The following is a 14,864-nucleotide window of genomic DNA, read 5'->3' as shown; positions in this document are numbered from 1 at the left end:
AAATTTCCCCTGTTTTCTTTGCTCTCAGCACAACGAAACACGTTAACAAGCAGAACGTTCTCTCTTAAACTATCAGCTTCTTGACAAACCAGGTCTCCTTTATCCATCCTTTGTTTCTGCAATGTTTAGAGTAACTTAATAGATAAAGAAACGACGAGCTGACATAGATCGAAGTAACCAGACAATTAAAGAATTTACAACACAATATCTTTCTTGGTTTTTATTTTTTTCAAAGCTAGGTATTCATTCTAGAATGGTATTAGATAAAAAATGTCACATCATTAAATGTCTAGTTTTTGACAACTCATGTCTTGCCGATCACGCATGCGTCATGCCAATGAAATTTACGACTGGCTTCATTTGAGAAGATTTCTTGCTCCTTTAGGACGATTTAAAACAAATATTGCAAACGAATTGTCAGTACATCTTCTTGCAATCTATAATTCTGATGGCCAAGAAAACTCGTGGGCGTTTCATTCTTTGCCAGGAAAATTTGAAGCGTTCGTAATGGCTCGTGCTTTAGGCGGAGCGAGTCAGTTTTAAAATGCGGTCGAGTGCTTTGAATGTTGCCTCCTCATCATTTTACTCTAAAAGGAACAGGAAAAAAATGGTCTTTGAAAAAATTACTCGTACTTATTTATTTCAAATTGCACTCATAATCAGCTCAGTACTTGTTCGTGATATTCATTTAATTGCACACTTAATTCCTTCAAAATTCACATTTTTGCACTCAGTTTCAACTTTCCGCAAATTTTATGGTCCTCATCGTTTAAATCCTCAGAGGATGATAGAATGTTTGATCTCAATTTTCAAAAACCGCTTTCGCTGAAAATTTTTCATTCTTGGGGATTTTGTGGATTGTGTTAGCTCCGCAAAAATGCGTTCCTGTAGAAAAAGAAGCTTGTAGATTGGAACGCTGAAAAATATACATTTGGTACATTGAAAAATTCCATGAAGGGAGACTGTTTTAAACCTTTAACTTATAACCCTGATTTATATTTGATTACGATTTGGGGAAATGTCTTTGATAAGCATAATGTGCTATAACTCAATTGGTTTATATCTGCTTCGTTCCGTTTTAATGTCCTGCAGCTGGAAGAATATCGAAAAAATATTGCCAAATTTGTATTTCGCCCACGCTCAGTTCCTGATGAAATTTTCCATGCCACAAGCAGATTTCAGCTAGAAAATCTCTGAACGTTATTCATCGATAGCGTCCTACCTTTTTGACTGATACTGTCTTTCTATCCTCCATTAAATGCCTCTTTGGCACAGAATTCTTTGAAAAAGCATCTTTATGTATTTGGGAAGGTTTCCTATGTTTAGTCTTGGTGTCCTCCTTCTGGTGTGTCTTGGAGCGCTGAAATTGAAATTAACATTGATGTCCAACCAAACTGAGCTTAATACGGCTAATTTTTAAAAATGCCTCGCTATTTGTTGTGAAAGCAAGGTAATTGCAGATCGACAAGAACGTTAGCCGTGGCTCACTTGCAATTTTCTTAGATGTTGCCGGTCTTAAAGTCACTCAGAAAAAAAAGGGGTTCATTTAAGTAGATGAATTTGGTAAGAGTATCGATGGAAGAGATGAATTGTGATGATGGTGTCCGTCCAATAGAGGCCAAAGGTATCAATTGTTTGTCCTTACGGCGACGTCAAAGTCGTTTTCAAGGTTTTACTTTGTCTAACTGCCAGTAAAGTTAAATCGTTACCTGGAAGTCTCGTGGTCTTGCTATTGTTGACTGTTCAGGGATAAAAGTAAGTCGTCAGTGAGTCAGTAGTATTCTGCCGCAGTTATTGTTATCATTAGTCCGTAGAAATGATGAAAATGTCTTTGTCCATTCCTTTTGAAGTATTTATAAAGAAAGTCATAACTTACTATGTAGTAATAGCTAGCAGGCACATGTGGTGAACTTATGTGTCAGTGGAAGATGAACAGATTTGTGATGTGATAGTAACGTAGCGTTTACGGTACATTTCTGAACACAAAGCTTTTTCCTATTCGAAATAACTTAATAGTGTCTATGATCAAACCACACGTCTGATGTACGGACACCCTTCATCTTATTTACTGAGATACAATCTTTCTTTTTCAAACCAAACAAATTTAAAAAATATCGTTTCGTGATTCTTTTATTCACCAAGAACATTTAAACCTTCCCCAAAGATCAATCATGCACATGATTATCCTTTCTTGCGTCTCTGGATTCAAGGTTTGCTCTTCCTTGCTGAATGTATGTTGACTTTTGCCTGTATTTTATCAACCACGCCTTATGAAAAGAGAAAAGCAGTAGTGACAACATGCATAAGTCACGTAAGATTGACGGCTTTCAGTTATAGATAACGCCATTTCGATGTTTAATTTTTTTTTTCGGCTTTTTGCCACAAACCTTTTTAAATGACATTTGCTGTTGTGCAAATTGTCCTCCACCGCCCATGGCCGGCAGGCCTGCCAATCCACCGCCCATCATACCTTGTAAGCCTCCTTGAAGACCACCTCCCATTAATCCTTGCCCTTGCAAGCTGCTAACACCTCCTCCATCAGATAGCATTCCACCCTGCACTTGTTGCCCCCCTGCAAAAGCAGATGTCAAGCTCTGCATCCCTTGAACATCCTGAGCTCCCTGGATTCCTTGCAAGGATCCTCCCCCTGCTCCACCTTCGTTCATGCGGCTCACTGCAGAGTCACTCAATCCTGCCAGACCCCCTTGACCCAATCCTTCCTGATTCACTGCACCTTGCTCCAAGGCACCTCCATATCCAGCTCTTTCGGATGCCACGGGAGGTTGCTCCATCGGTGATACTTGACTTTGTGCTCCAAGTTGCTGCCCCCCCTCTATTCCTCCAAAGCTTGCTATACCTTCACTTACACCTTGGCTTCCACGGGCTCCTAAGCCACCGATTACCATGTTGTTTTGTTGAGATGATCCTCTCATCTCGCCCGGCAACATTTTGTCGGCTTGGTGAACGAGGCTTGAGATCTCTGTGCGAAAATGTTTGGTTAATTGAAACGCCTCACGTCGGCTGTATGCTTGTGTGTGTGCTGTTGTTGTTGTTGTTGTTTTTTTTTTTACTATTTAGAGTGTCTCTTGAATGTATGAGATTAATTTTGGAACAAAAATGATGACTACCAGCGATACTCGTTAGCAAGAAGGAAGTATGAAATTTCCTAATTTCTTTTTAGATATTTTCGAACTGGAAAAGACTCGACAGAGGAAAAGGGGAACTACGAGATATTTGGACCAACCTGGCTGACCAACGGATAGATAAGGTGACGAATATTCCTGAAATTCCTCTGCGTGGTCAGGGTTTTTATGTGTCCGTCATCATGCAGGCATGCAAAAGGAGAGACACATTCAACAAGATGTCTTGTTAGAATGCTGGAATATGTGCATCATTAGTTTATCGATTAATCGCCAAAGTGAGGAAGCTCTCTGTTGGTAAACTGTTCTAGGTAGCTTACTTGTAAGCTAGTCGAGTCAACGCATTTGAAGAAAGTTAACACTGGCATAGCTAATTGCGATTTATAGTCGTGAAAGGACCACTTTTAGGTAGGTTAAGGTTATTACAGTTGGTTAAGATTAGGAAAGTTAGAAGGCATCTTACAGTCAGAGCACATTTCGGTGGTGAAGAAAAAGATGATGGGTATATAAATGCATTAACCTTGGTTCTCAGAAGGAGTAATTCCTTTTTGCTGAGCTCCTACAAAGGCCATTGGTTGCCCTCTTCCTCCTTCTGGATTTGATATCCTTGGTTGCATACCTTCTTGATCCTGAACCTATTTTGATGAGCAAATACTGTAAACAATCATCACTGCACTTTGATAGGCAAACATACATAACGAACGACGTTGTTAGTTGGTGTTCAAATGAAAAGTTTGGGGACACATTGAGCTTTTCATGATAAGTGATATGATATATGGATCTCGAAATGAATCATCTTCTACATCAGGATTTCATGGAAATATGAGTAAAAGTCACAATAAGGGCAAGGTATGGCGGGTTGATGAATATAATTATTCATTTATTTCAATCCTTAATATTTATTGATTATCGGATTCAGTTTCGAGGTTGTAGCGTGCACTTTTGCCGACTTCCGCATTCTTTGTACTTTACTTAGCGCAGTTGGATAATGACAAACAATACAAACAATGACTTGTTTATTTACGTTTTGTACAATATCGGTTGCTTTTGTAAAAAGAAAAACATCCGTAAAAATGTTCTATTTAAGCTCGACAAAATAAATCAGTAAATGGTGGAAAGTAGAAAGTGAAAGAGTATTACATACCCCGCCTGCTCCCCCAACTACTGAAGCACCTCCGTTGCCAATTGATGCAGAGCCGCGTGAAGATTGAGACTCAGCCGCAATGGCGCGCTGGATCTCATCCAACTCATGTGCACTTTCAGAGGCAACTTGGGCTTGAATGCTTTGTTTCTGTGTATAAACAAGGAAAAAGAGTAAAAGCAGCTCTACGGCTCTTAACTAGCTAATTAAAGCAGTGGGGAAACAGATAAATATAATTTGTATGGAAGACCAAAGTTTACTACTTGCTCACAGTACTTTGGTGATTTTTACGATTTGCAATCTTTGTGATATCTTGTCCACTCTCTACCTTATGCTAAGTGAATTGTTTGCTGAATGAAAGCTTTAGCAAGTCCTCGTTGATGAGGCATTTTAGACACAGTCATTTTTACCTCTGCAGCATCTTGTCTTTGGATATTTGTGGCCCAGTTCACACCTTTTCCTCCATCTTCCCAACCACCACCTCCACCTCCTCCTCCTCCTCCTCCTCCTCCTGTGCCATATCCTTCTCCGGTTTCGTATTTCTTTTCCTCTTCAGCTTCCATGGCTAAGCGATCCTCCAGCCTAGTGTCTTCTTTGTACTCATTATTGTTTCCTCCAATGTCTCCCAGTTCACCCAGTCCTAACATCTTCCCCATTCCGCTTGGCTTTCGGTTTACCTTGTGCTCCTTTACTCGCTTTACATGGGGTCCTTCGTCCAGGTCACTTGCTACAAAAATGATGATAATTTCACATAGCCATTTTGTAACTAAGGTTTTATTGAAGATGATATTAAGTTGGCAACAAAACTGAGGGGCTGATCGAAGACTGCTGCCCTGACACAAATTTTGGTGCTAAGTTTCATAAGGTTCCCACTAATTAGCATAGATTCAAATAGAACAGAGAATCTCACCATTTCAGTTTTAGCATGATTGAACTTAACTAAGGGAATCGCTGGGTTTACCTGACGTCTCATGTTTTTTGGAAGCTGGTGGCTTCTCGTCTGAATTGTGATCATTACTGGCGTCACTTGCTTCAGAGCTTTTGATGCTCTCAACTCTTGTCTCAGCCTTATGTCCATGCTTTACAGCATCTTGCGCAGCTAGACTTGCGTCTAGTTCAGCTTTTTGCACTGCCTCTTTTACTAAGACAAAAACAAATTTTTGACCATACTATGACATTACTCACTATAACAGAGGCCAATATTTTTCATTCAGGGAGCAGCTGTACTCATGAATTATGTCCAAGTTTATGTAAAACACTCATTAAGAAAATTAACAACGGGTTTAAGTCCCACGAACGAGGGAGAGCACAATACACATTCAACTATGAATAGTATAGCTAATTTTTTGCGTGAAGGTTTAAAGTTCGTTTAACCCTTGATCACAACCTTAACCAAACTATGCTAATTTGTTTATTATTTTCGCGGCACATGCATTTGGAGGTCACATGCATGATTTGAAATTAAACTTACCTTTATCTTCAAGATTAACCGACTTTGGAGTCGCTGGATGCGCTAAGAACGAATCAAATAAAGAAATTTGCACGCTTTTTTGTCCATAAAACACTCCTTGTGATCTGTTTGACCTTGCACCATAAATAAATTTGGTGCATCCTACAGATTAGTTAGTTTCCTCTTTTCCTTGTGATTCTTGGGAGCATCAGGCTCAGAGGATAATTCCCACTTATCCCAGCTCCCGTTGCGCTTATCAAATTAAAGACACAGGAAACAGTTCACAAAGCTCACCTTCGTCTTCGCCAGACTTTCCAGAAGATGACTCGAACGGTGCCGAGAATACTGTAACAAGAATAATGTCAATAACAACATAAATGTGAAGCAAGCAGACGAATAGCTAAACAAACTGTAAGCATCTAGACAGCACAAAGCTATAAACTGAACAAACAAGCAAACAGGAAAGTATACACAATAGAGCAAAACCTCTGTCAATGATTTTTGCGATTAAATTTTGATTTTCTTCGTTTTGTTACCAAGTTGAGGCCTCGCAGTGACTTTAATTAAGCTTCGGGGATTGTCTATCCTCCTCTTTTAGTGGATCCATTGAAAATATACTTGGCAAGCCCAATAAGCAACTTATTGCAAGCATGTCCCAAAAAGACTTTTGTCAGTGACCAGATTAGGACAGTCTCCTCTTAAGAATAGAGAGAGGGCAAGTGAATCGAAAAGCACAATAGAGTACCTGTTTCTTACTTTTTCACTTTCAATTTACTATTATTTTTAGCTTAATAAGATTTGTCGCCACTCTTAAACTGTCCGTACAAGCAATCATTTCGATATGACATTGTCCATTTCTCGCTGATCGCGACTGTTATGTCTCTCTAGATTTTACCCGGACTTCTTAAAAACATCACGACTTTACGAGTGCACTAATATTCAGTTTAGCCTAAATTGTGAAAATAAGAATATGGTGGATGTTTATTTGGTCTTGGAGTCCAACAAATATCACTCTCTTGGAAAGATACGTAGAAACTTTTTAGACAGTTCGCTTACATCAATAAAAAGGACGGCAAACTTTTGGCAATAGTTTTAGATACAATACGGTTTCAAATCGTAAATGAAAGGTCAAGTCAAATGGAAAATATAGGATAAGGAAGCTGAGATAGGAACCAAAAACCATAATTAGGAGATTGCGACTTAAAAACAGAACTGATAATTATGATACAAAAAGAAGACAACAATTTCCATCTGAGGGAACTGGGTCACATTTAAAGTTAGTACATCAATCGTTTGTTACTTGTGGCGAGGCTGGTGGAAAGAAATTAGAATATTCAAACATCTCACAGCATGTCAGTACCATCTTATATCCAGGTTGATTGATATTTGTAACATAAAACTTACCCGCGTGCGACAAACACAATGTCAGGCACGTTAGAAGAAGTCTCCTGTTCATTCCACGGCCTTTCCTTGTTCGTTATTGTTTATTTATCGCAAATTTGTACCTGCCAGGAAAATGATATATTATTTTGCCACCAAAAGTTATGTCTGCTCCGGTTATCAGGCCCTGTTTGTTGATAAGTTTGTATAGACTGCTCGCCAACAACAAACTTTATTAGATTTAATCGTTTTTATCAACATGTTTCTACCATATTTTCAACTTTGCTCCAAATCCTCTTAGCAAAGCAGGTTTTTTCTATGTTGCTTGTAATTATTATTGTTTATATAATAAAATCTGTTCCATTCGCAAGCTGAAATATTTTGCTTTGTATATGTAAATAGGAGTTACAGAAAGCTAAAAACTTCAATCACATTCTAACTTACCGTTCAAAAAACAAAAATCCAGATCAAAGAGAACTTGAAAATGTTTCCTATTTGGTCATTTCCACTAAATGACGTCATTAGATTCAACAAGATGTTCTAAAGTCAAGCAAAATTAAATATTTACCACTAAGTTGTGCAGTCCATCGACTTCGCCAATATTTAGCCTGCACGTGGGAGAAAGTAAAGATTAAATGTTTAGTTAAACCTAGGTTATCAAGAAGAAACGAAGGCGATGATTGCTTGTATCCTCTTTCTTGAAGGATTATTCTGGGGTTACCATGTTGTAGGAGGGTTTCGACTGTGCTTAGTGTTTCGTGATTATTCACCTGCTGACTCCGAACATGAGACTTAAAACTGTTCTTGCTGATAGACTGATAAATCACTTCGCTCTGGTAACGCTTCAGTAACACTGAAATATTAGTCTCTTAACAGGCGGATCGTTTTAAATCGATTGACAGGTATAATAATTTGACTAAGGTGATAAATGCAAACACCAACACAACCTTGTTATGTGCATTCTGTAGAAACATGGTGGGTTTACCTAGTACATAACCGTTGGTTATCTACACTACATGCATTGTAATTTCTTAAATTACGCCGTGTTAGTTGCATGTTTAGAATCCGTATTTGCGTTGTAACAAACGCTTGATAAACTTTTTTGTTTTGCTTTGAGCGCTTTATACCGAGCAGCTCACATATGGCATGCGCGTACACAGATGAAGTGGCATTGGCAATGCATACAGGACACCTTATTGGACACCGTATTTAACACCTTTTCCAAACTTAGTGAAGCGCTTGGGACATATTTGAATGCTATCGAATCACAATCTTCTAGAAAACATTTGCAATATGTCTTTAAAGAGGTCCTGTTTTTGTAAATATATACACCTCATTCTCTGGTTTAACATATAATACGAGCAGATATTTTGCGAGTTGCGTATTTTTTTTGCGAGCCTCATAAGGGCAAGGAATTATACTGGCAATGAGCAAGATGTTCGCTCGCATTACATGTTAAACTTTATATCAAGAGTTTCATTTTCTACCATTTGACATCTAGTTTTGGAAATACTCCTGACAGTTTAATCTGAGCATCGCACTGATCGCATACGACGTGCGTAGAAGATGAAGTAATTTGAAAAAGTTTTCTTTCCGACCACCAAAAATCTTCTTGGCCTAACGTTCGTTTCTGAGAGAGTCATGCCTGAGAAAAGGATGAACAATCACTGTCTGGGTAGTTCAGTGCGGCCATTTTGTTGCTCCACTTTCCCCCTGTTCTACTATGAAATATTGTTACATATTTTTCGCGTTCCGTTTCCCCAATATGGTAAAATGGCGTAATAGTAAAATAATAATATGATATAAAAGTTGATAACTCGGGCTATTTAATTAATATAATACAGGGGATTTGCAAGGTTACATAACAAACTCGTAGACTTCAGCAATAAGGGAATTGTGGCAGGAATTCACAGGTTAAAGTAAAGTAAAACTTTTATCAGACAAGGAAGCCAATTCAGCTCAGTGCTATAGTACTGTCACTAGACCTTTACCGTGTTAACTCCTAAAATTCTGTTGTGTGATTAAAGCGAAGGAAGTTGTGCTCTAATAAGAGAATCTTTTAGAGACCTGTCCTTCTGATGACAACAATTAAGGGATTAGGATATATTTGCGCCAGGTCATTGTTGCCAGAAATGAGGTGCCAGAGTCTCTAAAGAATCTCTCTAAGATTCTGGTTGGCAGGGTTGAAAGTTGGAACGAACGGCAAAATCTTTTAAATGATTTCAGTCTGTTTTTTAAAAGCAGTGTTGCGTGATAAAAATTTTGGTTCGGTTAAGATCTTTTCGACGAGGTCCTGAGGGTAGCCTTGTTTTATATGGCGAGTTACAAAATTTTTTCTTCTTCCATTCAAAAGATTGTTGAGATTGTTGAGAGATTGTTCTCAGCAAGCGTAGTGCTTTTCCTTCTACAAAACCTTTCTAAACACTGAGAGGGTGGCATGGAGAGAAGTGCGTTTATTGGAACATTTCTGTCGGCTTATAATATGTGTAAACATCACGGATTTTGCTGTCGATAAATCTGGGTCCTTTAAAAAACCTCAGTATTGAGGAAAACAATTTTTTCTGACGACAGTTTATGCGTGAATATAATAGTGGCGTAGAATGAAATCGTAAAGCGAAATCAATGAAGTTGTTGATTTTGGTTTCGGAAAAGGTCCACACGGAAAAAAAATGTCCTCGATGTATCTTTTGCAAAGAAATGGTTCATGTGGGCTTGTAGCTAGTAGCTAGTAGCTGTTTCTTAACATGAGCCATGAATATGACCGCAAAAGCTACCTCCATTTTTGTTTCCACAGCTACTCCGTGCGTTTGTAGATTGTGTTTGTCGCCGAATTTGAGAATTTTCGTTTTGTTGGGATCGGACGTTTTGACTGAAATGCTCTTCGTAGTTTTGACCGATGACTTTAATTCCCTCTTCTAGGGGAATGTTAGTATAACTGATCAGTAAAAACGTCGAAAGTAGCTAAAACCGCTTCTTCTGGAAGTGGATTGTTTCCGATAAAGTTTGTAAACTGAGTAGTGTCTTTAATGTAAGGCTTGTGTTTTCGCGATCAGTTGTAAGAACTGGAAATACATTCTGTCGGGCCATGTTACTAGACACGATGGGTCTGCCGACAGGAATGGTTTTCATGTACTTTGGTCAGCATATAAAATTTCTGTATTCTAGGTTGTTTTTTCGCCTGAATTGAGCCACTTATAGGTCATGTTGTCAATGTGTTCTTTAGTAAACAAAATGCTGACAATCGTTTTGACTTTTTTGGCTGTTTCAGACACTGTTGGTTGTGTAAGGGGATATTGGAATTTCTCGTTAGAGACTTGTTCGTAACCCTCCTGTATGTTTTGTTGCTGCTCGCTTGCTGCGTTCGCTCGCAACAACACTAATCTTGACGAGCTTTCTATTGTGCGTAGGTCTAAGCACGAGTATACAGCCAGTTCTGATTTCGATTTGTGGTCGGGCTACCGAAATATGTTTGTTCCTATGAACACGTCTACAATACATTGGTCAGCGGTAGCGAACCAATGTGTAGCATTGACAGAGTCGACCGCATGCTTTGAAGTGTGCTGGAGTGGGGATTTTCTTATGTGAGGTGAGTTTTATGAAGTTTTGCGGCGAAAGTATATTGAGTTAACCTCGAAGTATTTCACTTCCTATTAGAGACTGCTAGTTTGGTATTCATTATAACTGTTGTGGTTTCTTTGTCGGCTTTTTTAAGATTTATCTCGCTGTTAACTGCATATTTTTGCTTTGCTTTTAGATTATCTTTTCCGTTGGGAATGGTTATAGAGGCAGTCTCTACTTCCGTGAGCTCCAAATAATTTTCAAAAGCAACCGTTTGCCTATTTGGTAGCGTTTGGCTATTTTAGGCGCAAAGAGCGAGTAAAGTCCGTAAAATCTTTAAGGAGGGTTTTATGCGAAGCCAGTACAGGGGTACTTAGGATTAATTTCAGTCCTTTTACCATGAAAGCTATTTTGCGATTAGTATAAGGTTCTCATTGGACAAGTTTTCAGGGTTGAGCCTGATATCAAATATAAATTATGATTAAAATTTGGTTAAAAAATTAAAATTACGTTAAAAATCTAATTTCTATCAAGTAACTAAAAAAATTCTCAAAAAAATTAGACCCGCATTAAAATCTATTTTGCACGCTGACTTTGAGTTCAGGTTACAATCCCTTAAACTGACTTTATTTTTAGAAACGCACTCATGCACGACAGTTGATCCTTTCAACAGCATTGAAAGCTTTACTTTTCATCAAATCCCAACAACCTATATATCAAATTAAAGCTTAATAAATTTCCTTTCTGATTATTCTATTATAATAAATTTTGAACCTAAGTTGCTTTTAAAATTTAGCTATGAAATCATGTTTTTGACAAAAGTTATACATTAACAAATAACACATCATATTAATTTCTTCCAAAAATTATCTGTACAAGCCTAAAATGGCAACCAGAGTTAAGCCCTAGTCCAACAACTTGATAAAACAATTCCTGTGACTGTGAGAGCATTTTTTTCTCAAAATAGTAGCAAAATTGCATATTCGTCTAGTCAACACATAATCAAATTAGGAATTTATTTACATTGTTTGGTTTTGAATTAGTTGAAAACAGTCAGCTCAGTTTTATGGGTCTAATTGGTCTCAATTTATCTATTTCTGTGTTTGAATTGACTTCAAAACCAAACAAAACCAAAAAAAGATGAATAATGGCTATGATCAGTTAATCAATTGGTTTCAGCATCCACATTGTCATTATTCGCATCATGTCTTCGAATGTAAGCAGCAACATAGTCCTCAACAGTGTGGTACAACCAGAAGCAGTCTTGCATACAGAGTGCTACTTTACAGACACTGCACTGAAAGCTAGACTCTTTCCCTGGCCTCTTCCTTTTATCTCCTGTCCTTTTCAGAATCTTCTTTTGGGCAGGAAAGCAAACCACACATGCCCGGGTGATGTTGGACTTCTTCCCAGTACCCAGTATTTTCTCTGGGAAGTGACCTCCAACTTGAAGGCAGGTTAAGCCTTCAGCTGACCTCCTTGGGCGGCCTCTTGGAGTGAGAGAATGGGAGATGCCAGAATTCCTAACAAGCTCCTTCACAAGCTCCCTTCGAAAGGTCCTTTGCAGTACAGGTGACTGGGTTCTTTGTTTGTAGAGGATGTAAGCATTCAGGATGCTTAAGGAAAACAGATGGAAGAACACTGAACAACACTGTGTCGCCTGAAGCAGGAATAGGCCACCATCTGATCACACCTGTCAACTGCCCCCATGAACTTGTTGTAGTGATGTACAATCTCGGGTTTAGTGATTGGGCGCCCAGTTCCAGGGTGATTTCAGCCAACTTCTACATCTGCAATGGAGTGAACAGATGACAGCATCTGGAAAACTCTGCGGTCCTTAAATTTAACAGCCAGCAAAGTTCCATTGTTCATAACAAACTTGTCACCTTTTTTTTTCACTTGCGCCCTTTTAAATTCCTGGGGAATACCTTTCCTGTAGCGGGCTGTTCCACAGGCCCCAGTGTTCTGCCTATAGAGCTCAGCAAATAAAGTAGGTGATGTATAGTAGTTGTCAACATACAAACACCTACCCACATTCAAATAAGGTTGCATGAGCCTCATGACTAAGTCATATGTTTTGCCTTTAGCACTGGGTGGTTCTTGGTTTACACCAGTGTAAATTTCAAACCTGCAACAATAGCCATTACTTGAGTCACACAACTGGTATGACTTTACACCATACTTGTCTGGCTTGTCTGGATTGTACACTTTGAAGTGCACTTTTCCTCTGAATGGAATCATTCCCTCATCTATACAAATATTTTTGCCTGGCTTCCAGACATCTGAAAAATTCCCAGTGACAACACTGTATATAGTGCCAAGCTTGTTTACTGGGTTATACCCTTCCTGTCCTCGAGGAATTTAATTATCATTATTGCACAAGTGAAAAAATGTTAAAATGTTCATAAATTTGTCTCTTGACATAATTTGAGGGAAAAAGGGAGTAGATAAAACCTCGTCGGTGGACCAGTAATCCTGGATATTCTCTTGATTCACCAGGCCCATTGCAGTTATCATGGCAAGAAAAGCTTTCATCTCACCAGATGTCACACCATCCTCAGGCCAATTTCTAAACCTCGAGTGCTGAGGTAAACGATCTCTTCGCTGTAAAGATGCGATTGTTTCCCTTGCATATTTATTTGTTTGGGATGCAATCTCATCAAATAGGTTTTCAGGGAAGAGGAGATGAAAGTAGTCGGAGAATGATGGATTGTCAGGAAGCTCCACATTCAACCCTCGATCAGCTGTGAAGTCAAGCCTTCGCGGGATACGATCGCCAAGGACCCAGTTGTCTTCTTCGGTTTCTTCTTCGCTCTCCGCCTCGCCATCACTGTCTTCTTCGCTTCTGCCATCTTCTTCTTCGCTGCTTTCAGAATTATCCGTGTTTTCATCGAAATCGCTATCCTCTCCACCAACAACTTCATCGATAGTTCCTTCATCAACAAATATAATATTGGCCGCCATCTTTGTTTATCAGTTTTACCGCGCAACAAAATATATTTCATGCTAATTAATTCTTTTATTCTACTCGGATCTTCGGAACTCTGTCGGATGCTTAATTTATGTCTCTTTGGTAGGCCCATGACCGTAAACCTACCTAAGCCCGACATATTCCGAACTTCTACGCCAATAAAACAATGATGTTCGGAAACCCGGAATATTGCGGGACCCGTCCACATGGACGAACACGTGCGCCCGGAATATTCCGGGAGCCGCACGATAAGGGTTAAAACTTTTCTTTCAGTTAAAAAGCAAAGTGTTTTTACCAAAATTTGTTTCTGTTTCCGACAACGATAATCTAGTGTTCTGCCTTATAGAATAGTTAGGAATGTTGGAAAATCTAATAATATACGAGGAGAAATAGGCAGGAGCTATGAACTTTAAACAAAAAGAGGAAGTTTGGTCACATGGTAAGAGCGCCTGTTGGAAAGACGCGATCAGCGCAAAAGAGACATTGCATCTGGGGAACGCGTACAGCGCGTAATTACTACGAGCTACTTCAGGAATTGATGGTTTGAATCACTCAGAATTTTATGCTCAGTCAAGTTTAGCACGTTATTTCACGGACCTGGTATCTCTCTGCCATTACATTGAGCTTAACATAACAAGTAATGAGTTTCATCAAGCTTCATCAAATTACGTTATTCTGAGACCAAAAGTTTGAATTTCACATAGTTTAATTTGCATTTAAGGTTGAGATTGCGAAAGGTGTTGACCTATATATTTTGGGTTTTTTCGCCAGATAACACATTTCAGGTTTTCAAATCGATGGTCGCTCGAAAGAATAGTAACATTTTAAATCAGTTAGAGGGTCAAACTTTCTCATAAGTTGTTTCTTGGTAATGAGTGGTGGAGCGTTGTAATTCTATTTTTCCATCAGAAAACATCATGCTTCAGGAAATGCTCGTTTCAGTCCCTCCAAATGCGCGTTAATGAAAGTAAGGAGAACTGAACTAAAACTGTACTATGGTAATAATTTTTTTCCTCGGAAAATATAATGCGCTGCACTGGGTGCAGAAGCCAGGAGTAGTTGCTTGTAAAAGGATAAAGGAAAGAGAGAAAATTTCTTACGATTTCCAGTTGTGTTTTTGCCCCGTTCACGAAGGCAACCACATCCGTTGGTCCTAATCTTCTGACCTCAGAGTACACCCCGATCTACATTTATGACGATCCTATTTCTAACGGGTTGGAGTTT

General features: G+C 38.9%; 1 protein-coding gene across 8 annotated transcripts; it reads right to left on the bottom strand.

Moving 5' to 3' along the window:
* Window positions 1-205: 205 nt before the first annotated feature.
* On the bottom strand, window positions 206-14,812 carry LOC113668536 (uncharacterized). 8 transcript variants are annotated; one of them, XM_027184449.2, is made up of 14 exons: window positions 14,741-14,812; window positions 7,680-7,719; window positions 7,136-7,236; window positions 6,026-6,076; window positions 5,753-5,794; window positions 5,243-5,422; window positions 4,692-5,008; window positions 4,285-4,431; window positions 3,661-3,775; window positions 3,245-3,292; window positions 2,388-2,980; window positions 1,710-1,739; window positions 1,223-1,360; window positions 206-587 (listed from the first exon to the last, which is right to left on the bottom strand). In XM_027184449.2, the coding sequence occupies exons 3-14, from the start codon at window positions 7,185-7,187 to the stop codon at window positions 540-542; spliced, it is 1,761 nt and encodes a 586-aa protein (XP_027040250.2). In that variant the 5' UTR covers window positions 7,188-7,236; window positions 7,680-7,719; window positions 14,741-14,812; the 3' UTR covers window positions 206-539. The 8 variants fall into 8 exon arrangements, with proteins under 8 accessions (XP_027040250.2, XP_027040249.2, XP_089039574.1 ...); XM_027184448.2 differs by lacking the exons at window positions 7,680-7,719; window positions 14,741-14,812 and adding an exon at window positions 7,556-7,653; XM_089183448.1 differs by lacking the exons at window positions 5,753-5,794; window positions 14,741-14,812 and having other exon boundaries at window positions 7,680-7,816.
* Window positions 14,813-14,864: the final 52 nt, after the last annotated feature.

The sequence above is a fragment of the Pocillopora damicornis genome, chromosome 9 (genome assembly GCF_964200805.1).
Source record: "Pocillopora damicornis chromosome 9, jaPocDami1.2, whole genome shotgun sequence".
Classification (NCBI taxonomy): domain Eukaryota; kingdom Metazoa; phylum Cnidaria; class Anthozoa; order Scleractinia; family Pocilloporidae; genus Pocillopora; species Pocillopora damicornis.
This window is presented reverse-complemented; position numbering and strand designations above follow the sequence as displayed.

Excerpts from the sequence above, each read along its gene's own strand:
- LOC113668536 (XM_027184449.2), bottom strand. The coding sequence starts at position 7,187 with ATGAACAGGAGACTTCTTCTAACGTGCCTGACATTGTGTTTGTCGCAC. Across the intron at positions 1,740-2,387 it reads AGCAAATGTCATTTAAAAAG|TCAACAATAGCAAGACCACG; the intron begins GTTTGTGGCAAA and ends ATCCCTGAACAG. Across the intron at positions 1,361-1,709 it reads CAAGACCACGAGACTTCCAG|CGCTCCAAGACACACCAGAA; the intron begins GTAACGATTTAA and ends TTTCAATTTCAG.